This window comes from Cavia porcellus, unplaced genomic scaffold (genome assembly GCF_034190915.1).
Source record: "Cavia porcellus strain 051 isolate PalLab524CR breed Dunkin Hartley unplaced genomic scaffold, mCavPor4.1 scaffold_24, whole genome shotgun sequence".
Classification (NCBI taxonomy): domain Eukaryota; kingdom Metazoa; phylum Chordata; class Mammalia; order Rodentia; family Caviidae; genus Cavia; species Cavia porcellus.
This window is the reverse complement of record NW_026947507.1, coordinates 32,650,148-32,671,479: the sequence shown is the minus strand read 5'-3', so window position 1 is coordinate 32,671,479 and position 21,332 is coordinate 32,650,148. Positions and strand designations below refer to the sequence as shown.

The 21,332-nt window shown below is 38.6% G+C and overlaps 1 protein-coding gene across 3 annotated transcripts in view; it reads left to right on the top strand.

Moving 5' to 3' along the window:
* Positions 1-21,332, top strand: part of Psd3 (pleckstrin and Sec7 domain containing 3) — a 505,243-nt gene that overhangs the window by 150,577 nt on the left and 333,334 nt on the right. For all 3 annotated transcript variants that reach the window (XM_063234820.1, XM_023561432.2, XM_063234821.1), the window contains exon 2: positions 9,065-9,173. In XM_063234820.1, coding sequence (XP_063090890.1) covers positions 9,065-9,173 — 109 coding nt within the window. The remainder of the gene's footprint in view (positions 1-9,064; positions 9,174-21,332) is intronic.

Below are 21,332 nucleotides of genomic sequence, written 5' to 3'. Positions count from 1 at the left end.
GCATCTTTTCTCTGTCAGCCTTTCTAGCATCTGACATATGACTTTCTTTTGTCTCTAATCTCCTTTTTCTTTCTCTGGATGCACGTAATTAATTGCATTTACAGTCTACTCAGATAATCCAGGAGATTTAGTCTTCCTACATCCAGAAATTTAACTCAATCAAACCTTGAAAGTCTATGTCATATACAATGGAACGCACAGGTTTAGGGTTTAGGATGCAGACGTTTTGGTGGAGCAAGTCTGCCACAGTGGCTGAGGGACAGAGATTTAAACACCCCTTAGCTGTGTCACCTGAGAAGGCCTGAATGATGGCTATACCCCAATGGCAGTGAGCACACCTACGTCAGGTCGTCGATGTAAATTCTATTTTTAACTAAAAGGAGCCAGGTTTTTGTTTGTTTGTTTTAAAAGAAATGGCTGATTCTAGAACATATAAAAAGTACAAGAGGAGGTGTTATTGAATCTTCTGGCTTTTGATTCTCCTCCTGGCTATGCCAAAATGTTACCAACTAGCTCCTTCTAAAAGTGGCTCACCAAATAAACATTTCTGGGCTCTGGATTGCTAGCCTTTTTTCTGGTGTTGGATTCCAAGTTTGTCTGGTCTCAAAAAACTAAATGAAATAAGCAAAACGCAATGGCAAAGCTTATTTGGAAAAGTAAAAGTGAGGAGTGGAAGAGAAACCGCAGGGTGAGCTTGGGCAGAGCCAAAGAGGAAAAAGCAAGATAAAAGAACATCCTGGAGAAAGCAGGGCGGGCTACTGCGAGGGAAGCCACAATAGAAGTGCCTCTTGGCACTGTGTCCTTTTGCTCTGGCCAGATTTTGAGGAAAGCCATAAAAACTTCTACATATGGGTCTTGAGAGGCAGTGCTAGGATCTCATGGTTTAGGGTAAGGTCAGGTCTAAACTGTCCAGTTGAAAACCTGCCAGAGTTCTCTTAAGAAGTCCAGGTGTAGGACTTTGGTAACTGTTATGCATCTGTTGAGAATTCTGTATTAACAGGTCATAGCTACTTGCTCACCAGCTTTGCTGTACCCTAATCTCACAAGTCAGACTGTAAGAGCTTCTTGTGCCCACACATAAAGAAGTGCTCTGAGAATAAGGGAAAGTGTCAAAAAGACACAGCAACCAACTGAAAGGTGCTTCCTTTGGCCAAATGACATTGAAATAATAAATAATGAATGTAGTACACGATAACCCACCGAATAGGGTTACAAATTCAGCCAGCCCTTACTGATGAAAATACATTTACAAATTGAAAGCTTGATGAGGAACCGGATATTTACACAGTTGTTAAATGTTTCCACAGTATCATGTTTAATCACAAAAAGAAAAAGTTCGAGTTGACAGTGGAGAAGACCGGCTGATCAAAGCAAATATGATCCATAATAGAACAAACTGAGATAATGTGCAGCTTGATAGAATAAAAGAGAAGAGCAGTGGACCTGTGTGACAATCTTTCAAGATGCATGGCCTGAATTTAAAACTGAAGAAGCATAAAGATAAGCCTAAATTGAAGAGCAGTCTACAAAATATCTAGTGCATAATTTTCAAACAACATCCCAGTAGGGAAAGTGAAAGCATATGATGTAATGTGTAGGAAGCTCAAAGTAACCAGTTGGAAATTTTATGCTTCACTGCCAACTTCCGCCACTTGTTGGTGGACTCCTGACTGGATTACTTTGCCCCTGGGCTGACTACATTCATCAGTGAAAGCTCTTCTGATTTCCTGCCTGTAGGGTATCAGTAGAGTGCCTGTGTTCCCTTACCAGGGGTGGGATTGAGGATGTCACTGTTGGCATTTTAATACTTCCCTACAAATCTCACCAACCACAGTGGATCTTATCTTCAATTGTGTTTGGTGCTGTCTGTCCTCTACCATGCTCCCTGCAGAGTCTCTCCAGTGACTAACAACTCTGTTCTTGTGGTGGCACACACTTGTCATCTCAGCACTCCACGAGGCTGAATCAGGAGAACTCCAGCCTGGGTAACTAGATGACTTAATGCGACACTGTCTCAAAATAAAAAAAATAAAACAGGGCTGGGGATGTAGTTCATTGTGAATGTCTGATCTCTTTGACTACTAAACTTAATCTTTACATACCTTTTAATTAGTTTTCCATCCAGTGACTGTTTCTAGCAACACCAAGGAAACTGGACTTCGTCAAGCAATGACATTACATCAGTGTTCAGACAATACTTGGCAGCCTGTAGAACTGAGATGGGTGGACAGTGGACCTGCCGTAACCTAATGAAAGCCTTCCTGAATCCCTGCTCATATTAACCTCGAGTACAAAGGTGCAGCTCATTCCTCTCTTGGGACTCACCCTGTACTTTCTTGAAGTGATCGATAAACTCTTGACTTCTCTGTATTCCTTGACTATTGGTAAATTCTTTTACTGCTACCATCCTGGCCTTTACTACAGTGGGTCTGGATGGGCAGTAACCTCTTTTTTGAAGTAGTCTTACTCCTTTGAAATAACTAGAATATCAAGCTGCTCCCTTTCCCCCTACTTCATGAGTTTACCAGATGACCCTATTTCCTTGGCCTTTGAATACTCTGCGGGGGGGAGGGGACCAAATTTGTTGATTGTTTTCTTCAAGCTCTCATTACTTAATATCATTACTTAAAAAAATCTTTTCCTGTGGAGAAACTTCTTTACTATGCCTTTAGTTGTTTTGGAGAAGAGGAAATATAGATGTGTTTGTTTATTTTGCCATCTTATCCAGAAGTAAGTGATTTTTCAAAAAAAAATTTTCCCATTGGAACCTTCCTCCCCCAATGCACCTGTTACACAGCCTGAGTGTGCAGAACAGAAATGGGCGGTTGAGGCTGAATGATGGTAGGAGAGTGAGGAAACAAGCATCCTTTCTGGTTGGCTAGAATTGAGTGACTCACCCCACCCTCTCCAGCTCCACATCTTTTCAAACCTGCATCCCCCAGTGTGGCTGATCGGCACACCCTCTCACTCAGATCCCCTTTCTGGTTAAAGGAAACCGTGGGGGCTGAGATTACCCATCATCCCAGGCAATTCTGCTTTGCCTTCAGTTATTTCAGAATTTCCTGCTGATTCCTTTGTGAGGTTGTTTTAGTGAAGTAAACGGAGTGGTTTAAGCAGCAGAAATTAATTTCCTTACAGTTCTGGAGATTAGGAACCTGCAGTCAAAGTGTAAGAAGTTTTATTGCCTTCTCCTGGGACCTCCCTCCTGGCTTGCAGATGGCCACCTTGGCCTCTGTTTTCCTGTGGCCTTCCTGGGTCTGTGTCCTAATCTTCTGTTTTTATGAGGACATCGATCGTATTGGATTAGTGCTCACACTGGTGATCTTTTTAAAACTTAATTATCCTGTAAACACCTTGTCTCAATATACGGTCACACTTCCATGTGCACTGAGGGCCACACTGAGACTCATAATACAGAACCACTGCCTTTAGTGGTGCTGATACTGAGTTTCTTGTCGTGGTTTGCAACTTGAGTTGATAGCAGCATCGCTGGTTTCCATGGGCCTGGCTTCTGCTGGGGAATGGGAGCAGATGGGATTAAACAGGATGAGCTCTGAGAGTGAGTGTGAGAATTAAGTGTTACTTATGTGTGAGTTGTGAAATAGTATTTTTTACAGCCTTCAATTTAGCTTTAAATCTCTTCTGGCCCAAGGCACTTGATAATACTCAACTGATTTGGAGACTCAGATCTTCCAAACAGCATGTTGAAATTGGAATAATTAGGAAATGAAGGAGTACTTGCCCCTCAAGTCCTTCCTTCAGGCCCTCTCCCTTCCCTTGGCTCCCCTGGCCACAGCCTTCCCTTTCCAAATCAACTGAAAAAAACTTCTGAAGTTTGTAGCTTTCTGCTTTATCTTCTTGAATTTTTGTAGGTAAACAAGGAAAAGAATCAATTTTCACTGTAAGAGTTGCTTTTATATATAAAAATAATTATAATCGATGACATATTGGGAGCTGAAATGTAAGTGAAATCCTTGGTACTTTTGACAATCCAGCTTAAGGATAAGGTCGTAATTTGATTTGTTCCATCCTTTTAGTTGCAGACTTGTGTTTGTCTGTATGCAGAGGGTATGGCTTGGTGATTGTGTGTTGTAATTTTATCATAAGGAAAAGATTTGCATGATTGCTCATTAATGAATTATCTGTGAAGTTGGTTTAGAAGTATGAAGAATCACTGTGCTTCAGAAATGGAAAGGACCTTAGATATAAATTTAACTATAGGTTGCATATCCCTTATCCAAAATGCTTGGAACCAGAAATGTTTTAGATTTTTTTGAATCTTAAAATATTTGCATATGCACAGTGAGATAATTTAAGGGTGGGACTGTAAATAGAAAATGCATTTTTGGGAGAGGACAGGGTCTTGCTGTGTAGTCCAGGCTATCCTTGAGCTCACAAAGTAGCCCAGGCTGACCTTGAACTCATGGTGATCCTCCAGAAGTGCTAAGGTTACAGATGTGTGCCTCCACACCCAGCTATATTTATGTTTCATATGTACCTTGTGCATATAACCTGCAGTTAATTTTGCACAATAGTTTTAGTGTGCCTGTGTTCTGTGACCTGTAAAACGAGGTTGGGTGCGAACTGCTTGGGATGTCCTGTCAGCACCCAAAAAGTTCTAAATTTCAGAGTTCATAAGAGGGATGATCACCCTGAAGTATTTTTATCAATAAGGAATCTAAAATCCAAAGACTGTGTGTTTAGGTGAGATTGCATGGTAGTTTCCGAGCTAGGATTTAAGTACAGATAAACTGACCTGCACCCTAAGTCCAGATCAGCCCATTTACTAATGTTACTTTTCTATTTTGTATTTTCTCCCCTCCCCTTCCTTCCTTCTTTCCTTCCTGCTGGAGATTGAACTAGGGCCTTCTATGTGCTACACATGCAGTCCACTGCTGGGCTACACTTCCACCTCCAGTCCAGGCTTCTTAATAAAACATGTCCCTAAAATCAGTGCGATAAAACAAAAAGAATGTATTTTATTCAGTTAACACACAGAATGAAAAAGTGGTGTGGAATTGTGTGAGGCTTTTGTTAAGCTGCTTGTTTGAAATTTTCCAAAGCCACACAAAAGCTATTATCGAGGTGGATAATGTTTTGAAGGCTTTGGCTTGGGAAGAGGAGTATCAGCAGGGTTTGCAGCTTTAAAAATAGCAGATGTAAGCAGAATAAATTTTATTTCATTCAACAAGAGGGGAGAACGTTAAGGCTTGGATTTGAGTCTGCATTTTGGGACATAGGATCCCTGACAATTGTTAACATTTAGAGAGGAATTCATGAGTGTATTTCATTGCTAGGTAGAGCAGCTGATCAAAAAATATTGCTCTTCTTCAAGGGTCTGCTTTGGGTCTTCCTCACTCTCCAGATTTAACACCTGCAGTCTCTGCTGCATGGTTCCCAAAATCTGTTCTGACATCGAGCTCCTCCACTAGAGCTTTTTAAGAATATGCAGTCTCCAACTCCATCAGGGGCCTGTTCAGTTGATACTTTATCAAAGTTCCCAGGTGGTTGTTATGTGTAATAAAGCATGAAAAGCAGTGATCTAGGGCTGTGGTTTACAAAAGGTAGTTCCTGAAGCGGCAGCATCAGCATGCCCTGGGACACTGTTAGAAGGTGCACATTCTCAGGTCCCCATATAGTACCAACCAAAACAGATACTGCTAGGGCTGGGCCCTAGCAGTATTTGTTTAAGATGTACTGTGGGTGATGTTAAATCATGCTGCAGACTGAGAACCACTCAAGAGCAATGTGCTTCATGCAGATTGGATCATGACTTATGAGAGAAATACACTTTGAATTATGGCACACACACATGCAATTTAGAAGTTTATCTTATGTGCTGTCTGCTCTGGCACATTCAGGTTTATTCTATTAAGTGTATTTGTGCAGTGTATAAACTTATTTATTATAAAAATCTGGCCATCATCCACTAAGCCGATCATGTGAGCCACTAATAGGACATAGGCTGCCGCTAGGGAACAGTGCTTTCGTGTAAATTCTCTTAATCTGTTTGTTCTGTGCCATGGCCCTTTATGACAACTTGGTAAAGCCCTGTATCTTGTTTTAGACTATTTTTTTTAACTGCATGTAGTAGAACATGCAGAGTTACAAAAGCAACCAAATACAGTCCTTTCCTCGTATTTACTGAGGACTAGGTTCAGGACCTGTGCAGATGCCAAGATGTGAGGGCTCAAGTTCTTTGTATAAAATGTCGTAATATTTGCATGTGATTGGTACAGTCTTTTTGTATACCTTAAATTATCTCTAGATTATTTATAATAACTAGTACAATGTAAGTAGCCATTATACCATATGCTTAGGGAATAATAGTGAGGAAAAGACGAGTCTGTTCATGTTCAATACCACATATCCTATCTTTTAGATAGTCAACAATAGTTGGTTGGATTTGTGGATGCAGAACTTGCAGATATGGAATACCAATTGTATACTGATTATCAGAATAATTTTGTAACATGTGATAAATCAAGAAATACTATCATTTAAATTCAAGATGAGTACTAATGATATTTCAAGACATCTGGTGTAACTGTTATAAGATGTGAAAATGACTGTGATTTTTGTTGATAACAAAGTTATAATTACTGCTGCTAATATTGTGGCTTTGCCTATATTCATGTTTGAAATAAACTGCTAAATTTTATCTTAAGCGAGAATAGTGATATAAAATTCTTTCTTGCATCTGACTTTGAATTTCCAGAATTCCACTGATCTCCTCCATGGATCTTGAGTCACAAACTGTTTGTCAACAGGAGCCTTTCTTTAAGGGACAGTTTTGAAATTTTAAATTGAGATGCTAAGCCAAGAAAATTGTCTTCCTGAAATTGGATGCCATCTTGTTTTCTAGTACCATGGTAATGGAATCCTTTTTACAAAATGTTCTCTTTTGGCATTTTACTGAGGCCTTGAGAAGTTATCTGGAAGCCCAGTTTCTAGTAATGGATAATGTTCTCCTGTCTCCATCTCGGTTCTCATCCAGTTACTCAAGCCAGATTCCTGGGCATCATCCCAGTGTTACTGGCTTTGGGTATAGACTGCATGGGTTTGAATCTGGAATCCATAGTCTATTAGCCCTGTAATCTTCTACTGTTTACCTGCTCTTTGCTCTCATTCTCCACCCATGAGATTGTCCATAGGATTGTTTTCAGCACTGAATGATGTAAACTGTGTGTTGTGTTAGAAAGGTGCCTTGAATGGAGTAAGTGGTTAGTGACCTTTATCCATTACAGTTATCTGAGATTTATCCCTATTTCTCATCCTTTAAATCCAACACATTAGAAAATTATGTGTATCCTCCCTATAAAATATATTTTTAATTCATCCACTTTTGCCTATTTCCATTGCCATCCAGCCTGTAAGCTATATTGTTTCTTTGGACTCTTTAACTCCTTCTCATCACCAGTTCATTTTCTGTGTAAAAACCAAATGATCTTTTGAAAGCGCAAATGAATAATCTTTAAAAACGATTTAAAAATGAATCACTTCACTGTGTAAAACCTTATCTTTCCTTGATCTGTACACCTGCCCCTGCCTGCTCTCCGCTCTGCGTGGTGCTTTGTGTCGTCTGGACTTGCCCATTCCCCTACTCTTGGCCACACACTGGCTGTGTCTCCATGCGTTAGTGGCTGTCCTGCCACCTTAGGGCTCTGTGCCTGGTCTCTCTCCCTAGCAGCAGACCGCTGTCCTTTCAGAGTCTCTCATCCTTACTGCTGCATGCATTGATTCCTCACAAAGCCTTCCCTAACCACCTCACCTAAATCTAGGTACCTACCACGGGAGCCCCTTGACTGAGTTCTTTTATCAGCCTGAAGCTCCTCAAACCCATCAAAAATTAATACTTCCTCTTTGTTGCGAAATGATGTTTTTATCTGTGATTATAAAGCACGTAACACTATGTACAGTGTACACTTTTTTTAGAAAGATAAATTTTACACATTATGAACATTAGGAGGTTGTAGAGCTATTTTAAGAAACTGCTATCTCAGAATTGTGCCAGGTAGCTTTTTGATAATGATACTGAAGAACAAAGGAATGGAGGAGCTGTCCTGTGGCACCTGTTTGCAGTCCGGGAACGGAGTTGTGGCAGGGCTTTCTGATTGCTGTCAGTCATTTCTACTCCAAAGACTGTGCTAGAGGTCATTAGATTTTCTTTTTTGAAGAAAAGAATTACTTGGCTGTTCATAGAACCCTTTATGGCCCTCTCGCCAAAAGTGAATGATAAGTTGCTGGACAGATGTGAGGAAAGATGTTTCCTAGTTAGAGGCTCATGTCTGGGTCTTGGTTATGTTTGAGTTCAGAGTAAAGAGGCAGAAGAACGGCTTTTAAACTATTCTAGGTCAAATATCCCTGAGCTTTAAAGTTTCTTCCTCTTTACTTTTAATGAGTCTAAAGAAGGGAGACATTCTTGATTTTTGGCAATGTCTTTAAGCAGCTGGGAAGGAGGTCTTGGGAATTTAGAATCAAGATATGTTTTTCTTTCAAATAAGGGGCTGTTGGGAATTATAAAGAACAGTAGTACAGATGCTCAAATTTAGGGCAGTCAGTATAAATGGGGTTCTGGGCAGTTCTGTTTGTGCCCATTTGGCTGAATGATGATTTTGACTAGGTAAAATTGTAGTCTCTTTCGGGGAAAGACTACTTTTTTGTTTGTATTCTTTAACAGAACCCACCCAGAAATATTTTTTGTTATAGACTGGATAGTGATTATCACATGGAAAAGATACAATTAAAAATAAAAGTTTTTTAGTTGATGAGAATTTAAAAAGTTTACCATAAACCTTTGCCGCAATCAAGGCAAGCTTTTTGCTTTTCTGATTCCCCTGCTGATAGTCATATGTATGTCTCATTTTTACAATTGTAGTCATGTAGAGGTAATTTTGTGATTTGATTTTTCATGTTGCATTTTTTTATGTTTCATTTTGAATGGTTATATAGTGGTCTATTACGAATTGATAGTTGTTAATCATTCCCTTATTGCATAGATTGTTTTATGATGTGTTTTTTTTATAATGCATTTTTAACGATGTCATTTGTTCTCATTTTGCAGGCGGAGACATTTGTTTGGGTGAACAATGCTTCAGCACATTCCCAGAGTGTTGCCAAGGCCAAATATGAATTTTTATTTGGCAGATCTGAGCAGAAAACTCCAGATACTAGTAAGTATTTGCTAACTCTTTCCCTCAGTTAAAAAATATGCAGCGCTGCTGATTCCTGACTATTGTTTTTTCACTTGCACGACTTCCTTCCTACCTCTGTGAAACCTGTTTACACTCATTATTCATGAAAGCAATTTTCCCAAGATGTAGAATTCAAAAATATTGGATGCATTTTTATAGCTGGTTCCTAGTAATATCATGTTTTTCGTTCAAAAAATTCTCAGCTTCTGACATTTGAAGCTTCAAGAATTCATTAATTCTCATAAAATTTTCTTTTTCCACATTTATCATGGATGCTTGTGTCTACTACTTAATTTTTTATTTTTATTTTTAAAAATTAAAAAAAAAAAACTTCTAAATTCTTTTCCCCTTAGCAGTTCTGGCTGATTTTTACCCTGTAGCCCAGGCTGGCCTTATACTAGCTGTGATCCTTCTGTCTCTGCCTTCTAAGAAGATTTCTAGGATTATAGGAATGTGCCACCACACCTTGCTAAAGTACTCATTTTTAGTGACCAACATATATTATGTATATTCAGACAGTTCTTAATTTTGGGGATTATCATATCTCTAGTTTAAAAAAATGTTCTAACTAGGGATTGAATTCTAGTTTAATTCAAAACTGGTAAATGACAGAATTACTCAGAGTGATCATATTAACTGTTTCATTTCTTACTGTGTGGCAGGGACAGTATTCTGTTTAATCCTCACAGCGTTATCCCCATCTTCCAGATGAGGAATCTAAAGTAGTTTCCTTGCTGTTATCACTGCTCATACAGCACAATCCAGACTTTACCAAGTCTGCCTGTCCCCAGAGCTCATGCTTTCAGCCCGCTGAGGCAATGCAGGTTGAGGGCATTCTTCTAAAAGGAGACACAGGATCAAAAGTACAGTTTTACAGAATTGTAGAACATGTGGCTGTGTCTATGGAAGCCTGATGGTAAAGGAGGTATCTTCATTTCTCAGAATTTAGACAGAAAGGTACTTATGGAGAAAACTCTTGAGTTCAGGAACTGGGCTTTCTGAGTTTGAACCCTGTCTTCCTATCTCGCAAGCTGTGTGATCTTGTATCAGTTGCCCAACTTTAGTGTGTTAGTCTGTAAACTGGGGTTAGAATGACACGTATATCAGATTTTTTTTTGAAGATTTATAAGTTGGTGTGCAAAGATCTCAGGCTCATGGTTCATGTATAACAAATGCTATAAAAGTAGATACTATAATATTAGTTGGGATGATGATGATGATGATGATGATGATGATGATGATGGTGATGTAGCAGTATCATTTTTATATCCCTGACCTTTCTGTTTTAGGTCGACAGGGAATCTGCCCTAACGTGGTTGTCATTCAGTTGAAAAATCCAAATAATAACAGTACTTATCAGACTTGTAGATTTGTCAGAATTGTATAATAGCCTCTTAGTATTTGGGAATACCAAGAAACTAATTTTTGCATTTAATAATTCCTTTTCTCATAAAATGAACATTTACAACCTATTTCAATAGTTGGAAATCTTCAAATGCAGTACAAAGCAGGTGAATTATTTAAAATATCATTTATGACAGTGTTTCATTTTAGAGGTGACTGTGTTCACACTGTGTCTTGTGTTTATTATGTAGTGTCGCCATTTGTACTACATATGAGGTAGATCAAGACCTATCTATTCTGGGCTAGAGACTGAAGACATTTAAGCATATAATCACTATTTCTCAGCAGAGGGTATTGAATATATTTACCTTAAGACTGTTTAATTTCCTTGCACAGCCTTAACTTTGCCACATTGTTATTTTATGCTCATGACACTTTTCCTTTACTTTGATAAAACAGTTTTTACTTAGCTTTACAGACAATATGTCAAATGTCTATAATTGTGTATTATTAGTGGGTGAGCTTGGCTCTTCCTTACTAACGATTTTGAGTAGTTTTTCCTATACAGTATTTCCATCCCATATATGTCATGTTGAGGCAAACCAAAATGACATCTTAAACTTTCTGTTTCCTATTTGCTTTGGTAAAGATGGTTGGTGGTATTTGATAAAAACAGTAGTATAAAGTTACTTTGCAAATGTGGCGATATGAATACATTTGTAAAACATATATTTAGCAACCAATTATATCTTAGTCACTTTTGTGGGGTACTCTAAGGGTACAAAAGAAATAGAAATCATCATTTTTATCTACTAGATGCATACTTTTTTTTGTTTGTTTGGAAAGAGATAATGTGTCTCTAAATGTAATGGGGAACAGGAATGATCACTTTTAGTTGGGCTGGTGATAGCTTCACAGAGGAAGCTGAAGTTGAACTTGGACTTGGATGAGAATTCAGATTGAGTCTGGGGAGGGCATTTGAAGCTAAAGGAATGGTATAGTGGCAGATACTATAAATCACTTGGGGGAACTGAGTGGAAACAGCATGATTGGTCTGTAAACTTTATCAGCGAAGGAAAAGTTTAGAAAGATTACGCTTTAGAAAGAGGCCCTATTATGCAGACCCTTCGAAGCTAAAAAGTTTGCATTTGTTCAGGTAGGTAGAGCGGAAGTGACTCATGTACTGTGTTCAGATAGACCAATGGAGAGATATTAATCTTAAAATTGGTACAGGTACAGCAGAACCTATTGCTTCTTGTGGGAGGTTAAGATGTCATTTTACATTGCTTTCTGGAAAGCACTCTTCACGTCTTCACAAAAAAAATGGTGCACATTTTTATCATTTAAAAAATGGGCATTGAAGTACCTTTGTACAGAACATTGATTTGTCATCAAAACACTACTCAACTCAGAAGACCATATGTACAGTAGTAGAGAAAATAAGGTATTATTTCTATTAGAATTTGATGGTAGATATACTTCTTTCAACTTAGATTAAAAAATATGTTAAGCTGGCTATGGTAATATTTACCTGTAATTCTAGCACTATGGGGGACTGAAAACAGGAGGATCACAAGATTAAATCAGTATTTAGCAGCTAGGCGAGACCCTTTCTAAAAAAAAAAAAAAAAGTTAAATGAATACTAGAAATTGTCACCAGATAGACTGTTGATTCTCTGTTGGATATTAGCTTACTCTTGCGGTTTTCATACTTTCTGGACTGTGAACTGTCTTTTAGAGCAAGTGAAATGTGTAGTCACTTTTGTATGGAGCTCCAGAAACATTTAGCAGGCAGGAGTTCAGGTCCCCTTGTAATGGTGTAGTCAGGTCAGATGAGGTTAGTTGGGCTGAAATCTGTAGTGGCATCCAAGGAAAATGTTATAGCTGTCTAGGGAGACAAGGCTTACTTTGCCTCTGAGCAGGTATTTAGTGTGACTTGAAGTTGGGAAGTCCTAGAGGAAACAATTCAGGAGTATTTGCAAGCTGTTGCTTAGCACAGAGTTTTTGGGTGTGTGACAAGAGCTTAGGGTAGTGGTGGTGAATCTATGACTCACTTGAGGATTGTTGCCAAGATAAAAAAGAGAACTGGAGAGGAAGAGTTTAGCATTGTGGGTTCTCCTTGGGGTGTTATTGGTTCTCCTGTTGCTGTGGGTTCTCCTGGAGGAGCTTGTTGAGCTTCTTCTCTAATATGAACTTGGCTGTTCTCACTGTCAGAGGAGCTCGGGACCTCGCTGTCGCTGAGGATGGTTGCGTTTCACTTTGGGGGAGCTGTGATCCCTTAATTTGAGCATTGCTTCCTGGCTCAGGACGGGAAGATGGTGTGCTCTTCAGTCTCCAGGAGAAGCTTGTCACGCTGGCTTTCTGATACGAACTTGGCTGTTCCTATCATTGGAGCAGCTTGGGACCTCATTGTCATTGAGGATGGCTGCGGTGCTTTTGGGCGGAGCTCTGATCTTTATTTTGAACATCACTTCTTGCCTCTAGTGTGCAGCCTTTGGCCTGCTGGCACAGATCCTTCATCCCCCTGGCACAGACTTTCTAGCTTCTGCCATTGATCTTTGGGCTTTCCCAGCACAGATCCGTGACACAGATTTGCACGAGATATTATTGTGGGCTCTAGGCTTCCAGTTGGACTCATGGAGAGCATTGTTATGGGCTCTAGGTCTTCAGCTGGATTCATGTAGAACATTGCTATGGGATCCAGGTCCTTAGTTGGATTCTTTGGGTCTTAGTGTGTGGACAGATTTCTCACACTGTTGTTTTGTATTTGACTCTTTGAGTAACTATTATAAAATAATACTCTAAATCATGTGCCTTGTATGTAATTGTTTTCCTTGCAATCCCTGACTACAACAGCTGGCTTTTCTGAACTAGTCAGGTGGAGTTTCTTTGGCAGGAGGTACCTCCTTGAGGAATTCCTAGGGTAGCATCAGAGGGCTGATGCTGATTGGTAGGGAAGAAAATCACTGTGTGTGTTTCTGTCTCTGTCTGTGAAAATTCAGACAGAAGAAATGTTGTGGAAGTGTTGGTGAATCTCTTTGTTCTCCATCTGAGGTGAAGAGGTGACCTGTGGAAGCCCTGAAAGAGTGTAAGGGCGTGGCAGTGTTACCTGGGAATCAACATCAGTGTTCACCCTTAGCATTCTGACATTCTCTCTAGACTTTTTTGTTTGGTCTCTTTGAGACAAGGTCTCTGCTGTCTCACTATGCAGTTCAGCCTGGCCTTGAGCTCACTTGTAGCCCTGGCTGGTCTTGAACTTGCAGTGATCCTTATGCCTCAGTCTCCCGAGTGCTGTGATTTATGTGTGTACCGCCAAGCTTGGCTCTCTATTGATTTCTAAACTTTTTGTGGTAAGTAGGTGAAGGTGAAGGAAACTAGGACAATTGAACAACATGCACAAGGGCACATAGTTTAGATACTTTAGAATCAGGTTGCAAGACTAATCCTTGGTAGCTTTTGAGAAGAGATTTAGGCTTTAATGCTATCCTCTTATTTCCCAAGGCACACTAGTAGGTGGAGGTCCGTTTCATGAAACAGATGCTTCCAGGGGTTACTGGATTATTTGAAGAGTCTTAAAACTTTATGAAGAGTCCTGAACTTGCCTTTTAACTTGCCTAAACTTTCTACATCAATCTTTATAAATATTCTGCAGTCAGTTACTCCAGGCATCCAGATAACTGACTTTAGATTCCAATTTTTATGCAGATATTTTTCAGGTATAAAATGTCATATTTTGAGATACATGTATGTTGTGAAATGATTACTACAGTGAAGTTAACATTCCATCACGTACTTACAGCAATTCTTACTTCCCTGTGCTTAGAAACATTTCTAATGTCACAAATTAAAAAAAACAACACAAAAATCAAAAAAACAAAACCAAAAAAAACTCTTGAAAAGAAAAATGTACTTAGCATCTCACTGCCAGAGTCAGGTTAAAACAGTTAAGTGAGAACGATTCTAGACCATTTCTTGATACTGCTCTAAGTTAATGCATTTTTAAAAATAAAAAAACTGGCAGTGGCATATATACTGTTTTATATCTTGCTGTTTCACTTTAGAAAGGGTAATGGACACATTTTTACTTCAACACTTTCATGTCAGCATCAGGATCTCTTGATGATATAGTCGTTAATTTTCCATCCCCATTATCCTCCCTGTGCCTTTCTCCTTCCTCCTTCTATTCCCTTCCTGTTCAATAATAGCCTTTTTTCTACCTTCATGATATCTTTTTTAGATTCCGTGTATTAGGGAAAACATGTAATACTTGTCTTTCTCAGTCAGGGCTATTTGGTGCAAAGGTTTTGGATTCAATTCCCAGTACACTTGTCTTCAAAATATTTTTTTTTAGAAAGATAAAATGCAATTTATATGCTATCCATGTTAGCCATTTAAAGTGTAAGATTCTGTGGCTTTCGTATGTTCATACAAACATGTCTCTGTGGCCATAGTCACCTTGAGAAATTTTTGTTCACCTCCTTGAGAAGGGACTTCTTGTAGCAGTCACTCCAAGCAACTGTTAATTTATTTTTTCTCCAAGGTTTTGCAAATTCTAGATATTTCCTGTATAATCATGCTCCTTTGTGACTGCTGTTTTTCACTTAGTGTAATGTTTTCATTATACTACTGTTGCAGGAAAATTCCCAAGCCTAGGCAAACCAAAGGAAGGCTTTGCACCAGGAGACAAGAGGGCAGTGTTTTTTATCTTTATGCCACTGGGATGTTGTAGGATAGCTCCTCAATGGCTGCAATGCTGAATTTGCAGAGAGCTTAATGTATATAGAATTTAGAAGTGGGAGGTACAAAGCAAGACAAAGCATTATGTGATTGGTTACATGCATGAGTGGTATGTTGACAGGCATGCTGGTCTTGAACAGATTTGTTGAAACAAAGGAATTGTTTACATTGATATAGAAATGCTCTGGGGTTAAGCGGAGGGAGTCCTTACAGAGTGAGCATAGTTAAGGGCATTACTGTAATATAGAAACATTCTGGGGAGGGGGACCTTAATGAGCATAGTTAGAGTTGTCCTTTTAATAACCCCGGGTGCCTTAACATGTAGACAATTACTCAGACTTAGTGCTCATCAGAGGTGCGCAGCTGAGCTGTGGGTACCATCAAGGTCAATTGAACTCAGCAGAAAATAACAGAACAGAAACTTGGTCAAAGTCATCTAATTAATCAAGAAAAACCTATAAGTTTGCTATTGTACAAAAGTATTCTTTTTTAAAAATTTTATTTAAAGAAAGACTAAACAAAACAGAAAACAGGTAGAAATAATACACACTTTCAAAAGAAAAAAATAAACACTAAGAAATCACTAGTTGATGATTACAGATTGTCCTCTTTCAAATAGTTATTCAAGATACTAAAGTGGAGCATATAAAGTGGGGATTCAAACAGTGAGACTGCAACCAGTTCTATTCAACTTTCCAACAAAAACCTAGAAATATGGTTATCAATCCTGTACACTTACACATACATGCAGTTATCCATATCTTCAATTATGTTGAGATTAAACAAACCCAAACATGCTAATGTCACTCTGAACAAAGAATAATACTATTAGCGGGTTTCACCTTATGACACTCCAGGATCAGCACTGGGTACTTTAGTGTCTCTTTTTCTTCAAAGTATCTGTTCATTTCATCATGTGTCATAAGATCATTTCTCATAAACTGTTTATAGGTTCTACACATGCATGAGTCTTAACATGTATTTCTATCCTTTCTATATTAGAGGGAGAAACAAAACAAAGCAAGACAAAATAAAATATATTCCTATGAACATATGAAATGAAAAAGACATAGAAGACTGTTGTACAAAGAATTCTACCATGGTTCCTGTGTTGTCTCTTGTTATTTTCAATAGAATTGGCTATATCATCAGACTTAGTATAATTGAATATATCAGTACATAACAGTATTAATAAAAACACAACTTGGTATATAGTATAAAACTTCAAAAACAGGCAGTTATCCTAAGATGACAATATGTAATCTATTAACTAGTGATTTCCTACTGTTTATTTTTTCTGAAATTCCGTATAACTTGTACCCCTTTTCTTTTTTTTATTTTTCTCCTTAAAAAAAATTAAAAAAATAAAATAAAATAAAAAAACAGGCAGTTATCAAACCAGAATGTGTATCATAGAGTCTTGTCATCTTCAGTGTAGTTGCCTTTACTCTTAGACTTGATACTATCAATCACATCAATTTTAAATAAAATCTGTTGATACCAAACAGCAGTCAAATAAACCAGATTTAACTAAGATCAGCCATGATAAAACAGTATAAGTCATACAGGGCTCCAGATTAAGGTAATAGGAAATTAAAGATGATTATTGTGCTATATCCTGATGTTTTTGGAATAGCTGTCTGTGCCCTGATATCTAATGCAAGTAGACAAACTGGGACAGGATAAAATCTATTAAAAAAAAAGAAGAAAATCTATCTAAGCAGAGTGGTGCGAGTAATGTGGGTTTTAAATCCTGATACACTATTAACACTATCTTCTGCCATCTTTTTTAAGACTCTCCCTCCCCTTTCACTTCCCAGGTTACGCTGTGCATTTTTGGGTCTGACTAAGACCCTTGGTTTTAAATTGGACAGGGGGCAACCTGCTATTTACCTAAGTGGTTCCGATCCTTCTCTCTCCTGGACTTGATCTCTAATTGTATGCTTTTATCTATTAAACCTTGTCTTTCCAACCTATCCACAAATACTGGTCTACTTGCCCCTATTACTCTCTGGTTATGTGTCACATAGAGCATTATTTTCTCATATTTGATTTTCAGTCTATGTACTCTTTTTCATGTTAATTGTATTTCCTATAAATAGCATCTTGTTGGATCCTGCCTCCTGATCTACTCCACATGTGGTTTTTTAATTTTTTTAATTTAGTGTATCAAGAAGAATACTAGAGATTATAACCAACCTTCTCTGCCTCATTTATGTTATGCTCTTTTTTTTGCCATCAGTTGTCTGCTTATCTTCTTCATTCTGTTTTCTGCTCCATTCATTGAGGATTCTCTGACACTGTTCCTGGAATCCTAGTACTTTTCTCTCTCTAGAATGCCCTACAGTATTCTCTGTAGAGTTGAGTTGATGGTTGTGAATTTCCCAAGTTCCTCTTTGTCTTGGAAGCATCTTATTTCTCTATTAATTTCTAGAGACAGATTTTCAGGGTATATCAATCTGGGTTGGGAGTTATTTTCTTTCGGGACTTAGAATATTTCACCCCAGGCTCTTCTTGATTTGATGGTTTGTGTTGAGAAGTCTGCCATGATTCTGATGGGTCTTCCTTTATAGATTGTCTGTTTTTTGTCTCTAACAGCTTTTAATATTCTGTTCTTATATTGAATTTCTGGGATCTTGATTATAATCCCAGCTCTATTTTGGTTGTAGGTGGCTGGAGTTCTGTATGCCTCATACATCAGCATATCATCTCCTTTTCCTATGTTTGGGAAGTTTTCCTTAATTATTTCTGTGAATAGCTTTTGTAGTTCCTTTGTTTGTACCCCTGCTTCTTCATTCACATTTTTTATCCTCAAGTTATAGATCCTCTTGTTGTCTTCTAGCTTTTGTATTGTTACTGCTTGTTTCCTTGTTATTTTTAAAAAGCTTTTCCTTTCATAATCCCACATTGCAAAACTGTCCTCCAGTTTGGAGAATCTATCCTTAGTTTCTTTCAAGCAGATTTGCCATCTTTCCATAGAGTTTGCAATTTCCTGGTAATCTCTTTGAATCTGCTTCATGTATTCTATATTTTCTTTATATTCTTCATCAAATAGTTCTCTCCTTTGTTTGAGTTCCTCCCTTTTTCCATCTGTGTCTGCTTGAGGGGTGCTTAGCATCTGTTTTATTAATGTTCTTATATCTTGCTTTACTTGGCTAAATATTTCACTTTTGAACTCATCTATGAGTCCTGAAGATATCTCTTTATGTCTACTGGTGCCGTATCTGATATTGCATGCTTGCTGTTCTCAATGTCCTTTGTATTTACCTGTCCTGGGTCAGTGTTCTCAGGGTTGGGATCTGGGGACTTTTTGTTGTTGCTTCCTCTTCCCATCTTTTTTGTTTCTTCCAGGAGGCCCCAGTTTCTTTCTTTGTTGGTTATAATTCTTCTGAAGCATGCTGGCTAGGTGACCTTTCCCACTACAGTATGCTAGTGAGTTGCAAACAGGGGCAGCATATGCTGGCCCTTCCCCTCTGAATCAGTCAAGCTGCTGAGGCCTGCAGTGTATTACTGTGCATGCCCCTCTCTGGATCAGTCAAACTTCTGAGGCTTCACTGGGTTAATGTGTGCTGCTGCCATGGGAATTGATTTCAGATAACCTGTTGGGTCTCAGGCAGGTCGCGTGATTCAGGCCTAGCTTACTCCACCATCCTGTTTAGGAAGGGAACAACAGACTGAAGTCATTGCTGCTCCTTGTACTTGGCAGTCCTGCCTGGTCCCAGAATGTCATCCGCTGGAGCCCCGCTTTCTGTGAAATGGCTCCACTCCCATCAATTATCACAGGTCAATGCAGGTTCCCCACCAGCTCAGCTCTCTGTTTGGCTGGCTGACCCTTGACCTCAGTGTGACTGTGCCTCCAGTGAGTCGAAGCCATGGGACCTCGGACAGCTCGGCAAGTTGCCCGCTGAGGCGGGAGCACTGAACCTTCAGCTGTTCCAATAATAGCACCGGGACTGTATGTTTGATTGGTTCTTCTCACCTTAGTTTCTTTGTGGAACGAGAGAATTCATCTCCCTCTGTTCAGGGCTGTCCATGCTGTATTATCTTGAATTCTAAGTTGACTATCTCAGGGAGCCTCTGTAGCCAGCTGTTATGTATCTACCATCTTTGCTCCCTCCTCACAAAAGCATTCTTACACTGTACTTGTGTCCCAACACTAAAGTGCTACTGTTTTGGGGGGAGTGGGGTAGAATATATCCTGTTATAAGGATGGGCTACATTCTGGTTATCTGCTCCATCCTTGATGTGTATTTGGGTTGCTTCCACAGTTGGTTGGTATTTTTTATTGTGAACAATGCTGTTGTGAATGTTTATGTACAAGCTTTTATGTAGATGCATGTTTTTATTTCTCTTTGTGCTTACCTAGAAGTAGAACTGCTGAGTCATTTGGTGATTCTCTATACCTTTTGAAGAACTTCTAGATTATTTTTCACAGCTGTGGCAGCATTTTACATCCCTATTCCCAGTGTTTGAGAGTTCCAGTTTCTCCAAATTCTCTCCAGCACTTGTTATATTCTTTTTTGCTATACTCATCCTTGTGAATATGAAATGGTATCTCACTGTGTTTTTCTGTATGTGTTTCCTTAGTGACTAATGATGTTAAGTGTCTTTTAATGTGCTTATTGAATTATTGTAATTTGTGTTTGAAGAAATACACATTTAGATCTTTTGCTTGCTTGCTTCATTGATTAATTAATACCCACGGCCATTACATTAAGCTACATCCCCAACTCTTTTCTGTTTTTTTTTTATTTTTATTTTTTTTTAAATTTTGAGTCACTAGTTGTCCAGTCTGAGCTTATATTTGCTATTTTCCTCCTCAACCTCCCAGAGAGCTGGGATTACAGGTGTGTACTTGTCTATTTTTAAAATTGGTGTATTTGTCTTTTTATGATTGGATTGTAGGAGCTCTTTATTCTATGTCTATAACCCTTATTAGATAGATGGTTGCATATTATTTTATTCTAATGTGTGCTTGTCTTTCACTTTCTTGGTAGTATCAATTGTAGCACAAACTTTTTTAATGTTAATGAAATCTAGTTTCTCTGTATTTCTTTGTTGCTATTTGCTTGGTGAGGGAAAGCAAAGCAAAGCAAGACAAAACAAACAAAGCAAAAGAGCCACTGCCTAACACAAGGTGAGGAATTTATGTTCCTATATTTCCTTTCAAGTTTTGTAGTTCTCTTATGTTAGGGTCATGATCCCTTTTGAGCTCTATTTTGCTTATGTTCTGAGGACAATCTGGTAATTATTGGTGGTAAAATCAGTAGAGTACCTTACTGATGTGATGTCTCCTTTCCATGCAAAGAATTTCTAGAGAGCAATATGCAAGAGCAACCCTCACCCCAACAAAAAACCACAGATGGCATTGTGGTTTAACCCAACTCGGGCCGCTGCCCTGATCTTTGCTAGTCAGAGATCTGTGTGATTCAGGAAAGTTAGGAGTCATTGCAGCAGGAAAACTGTGAGTTGGCATAGAGAACCGCAGATACACAAAGGAACAAATATTAAATTCACTAATTCTAAGGTTTTCCGTTGACTTTTTTCCTCTCCCATAGATACAAGTTGCTTTTTAATGTTATGACTGGTCCTTTAATACATCTTACATCTCTACCTGGCACATTCATTTTCTTTCTTTCTTTCTTTCTTTCTTTCTTTCTTTCTATCTTTCTGTCTGTCTTTCTTTCTGTCTTTCTTTCTGTCTTTCTCTTTCTTTCTTTTTTTCCTTCCAGACCCCAGATGCCTTCCTACCCATTTCCATTATGGAAAGCAGAAAATTGATTTTTTAGGAATGCGATATACAATCTCATGATATTATTGTTCCCTTCTGCATGGCACTTCTTAAACTGACCAGCTGTTAGCTATTATTTGAATTGTACCACAGGCCCTGCTTGATAGGCAGTAGTGTTTAGTGGTCTTGGCTTGGCAGAGAGGACCCGTAAGTGACTGTAAACTTTGGTCAGGATGTTTGCTATGAAAGGCCAGTGCTTCTGTCTTACCACATTGGCCTGCATATCAGCAGAATGTGTTCTGCACTTTTACCCGACCGGAACTGCT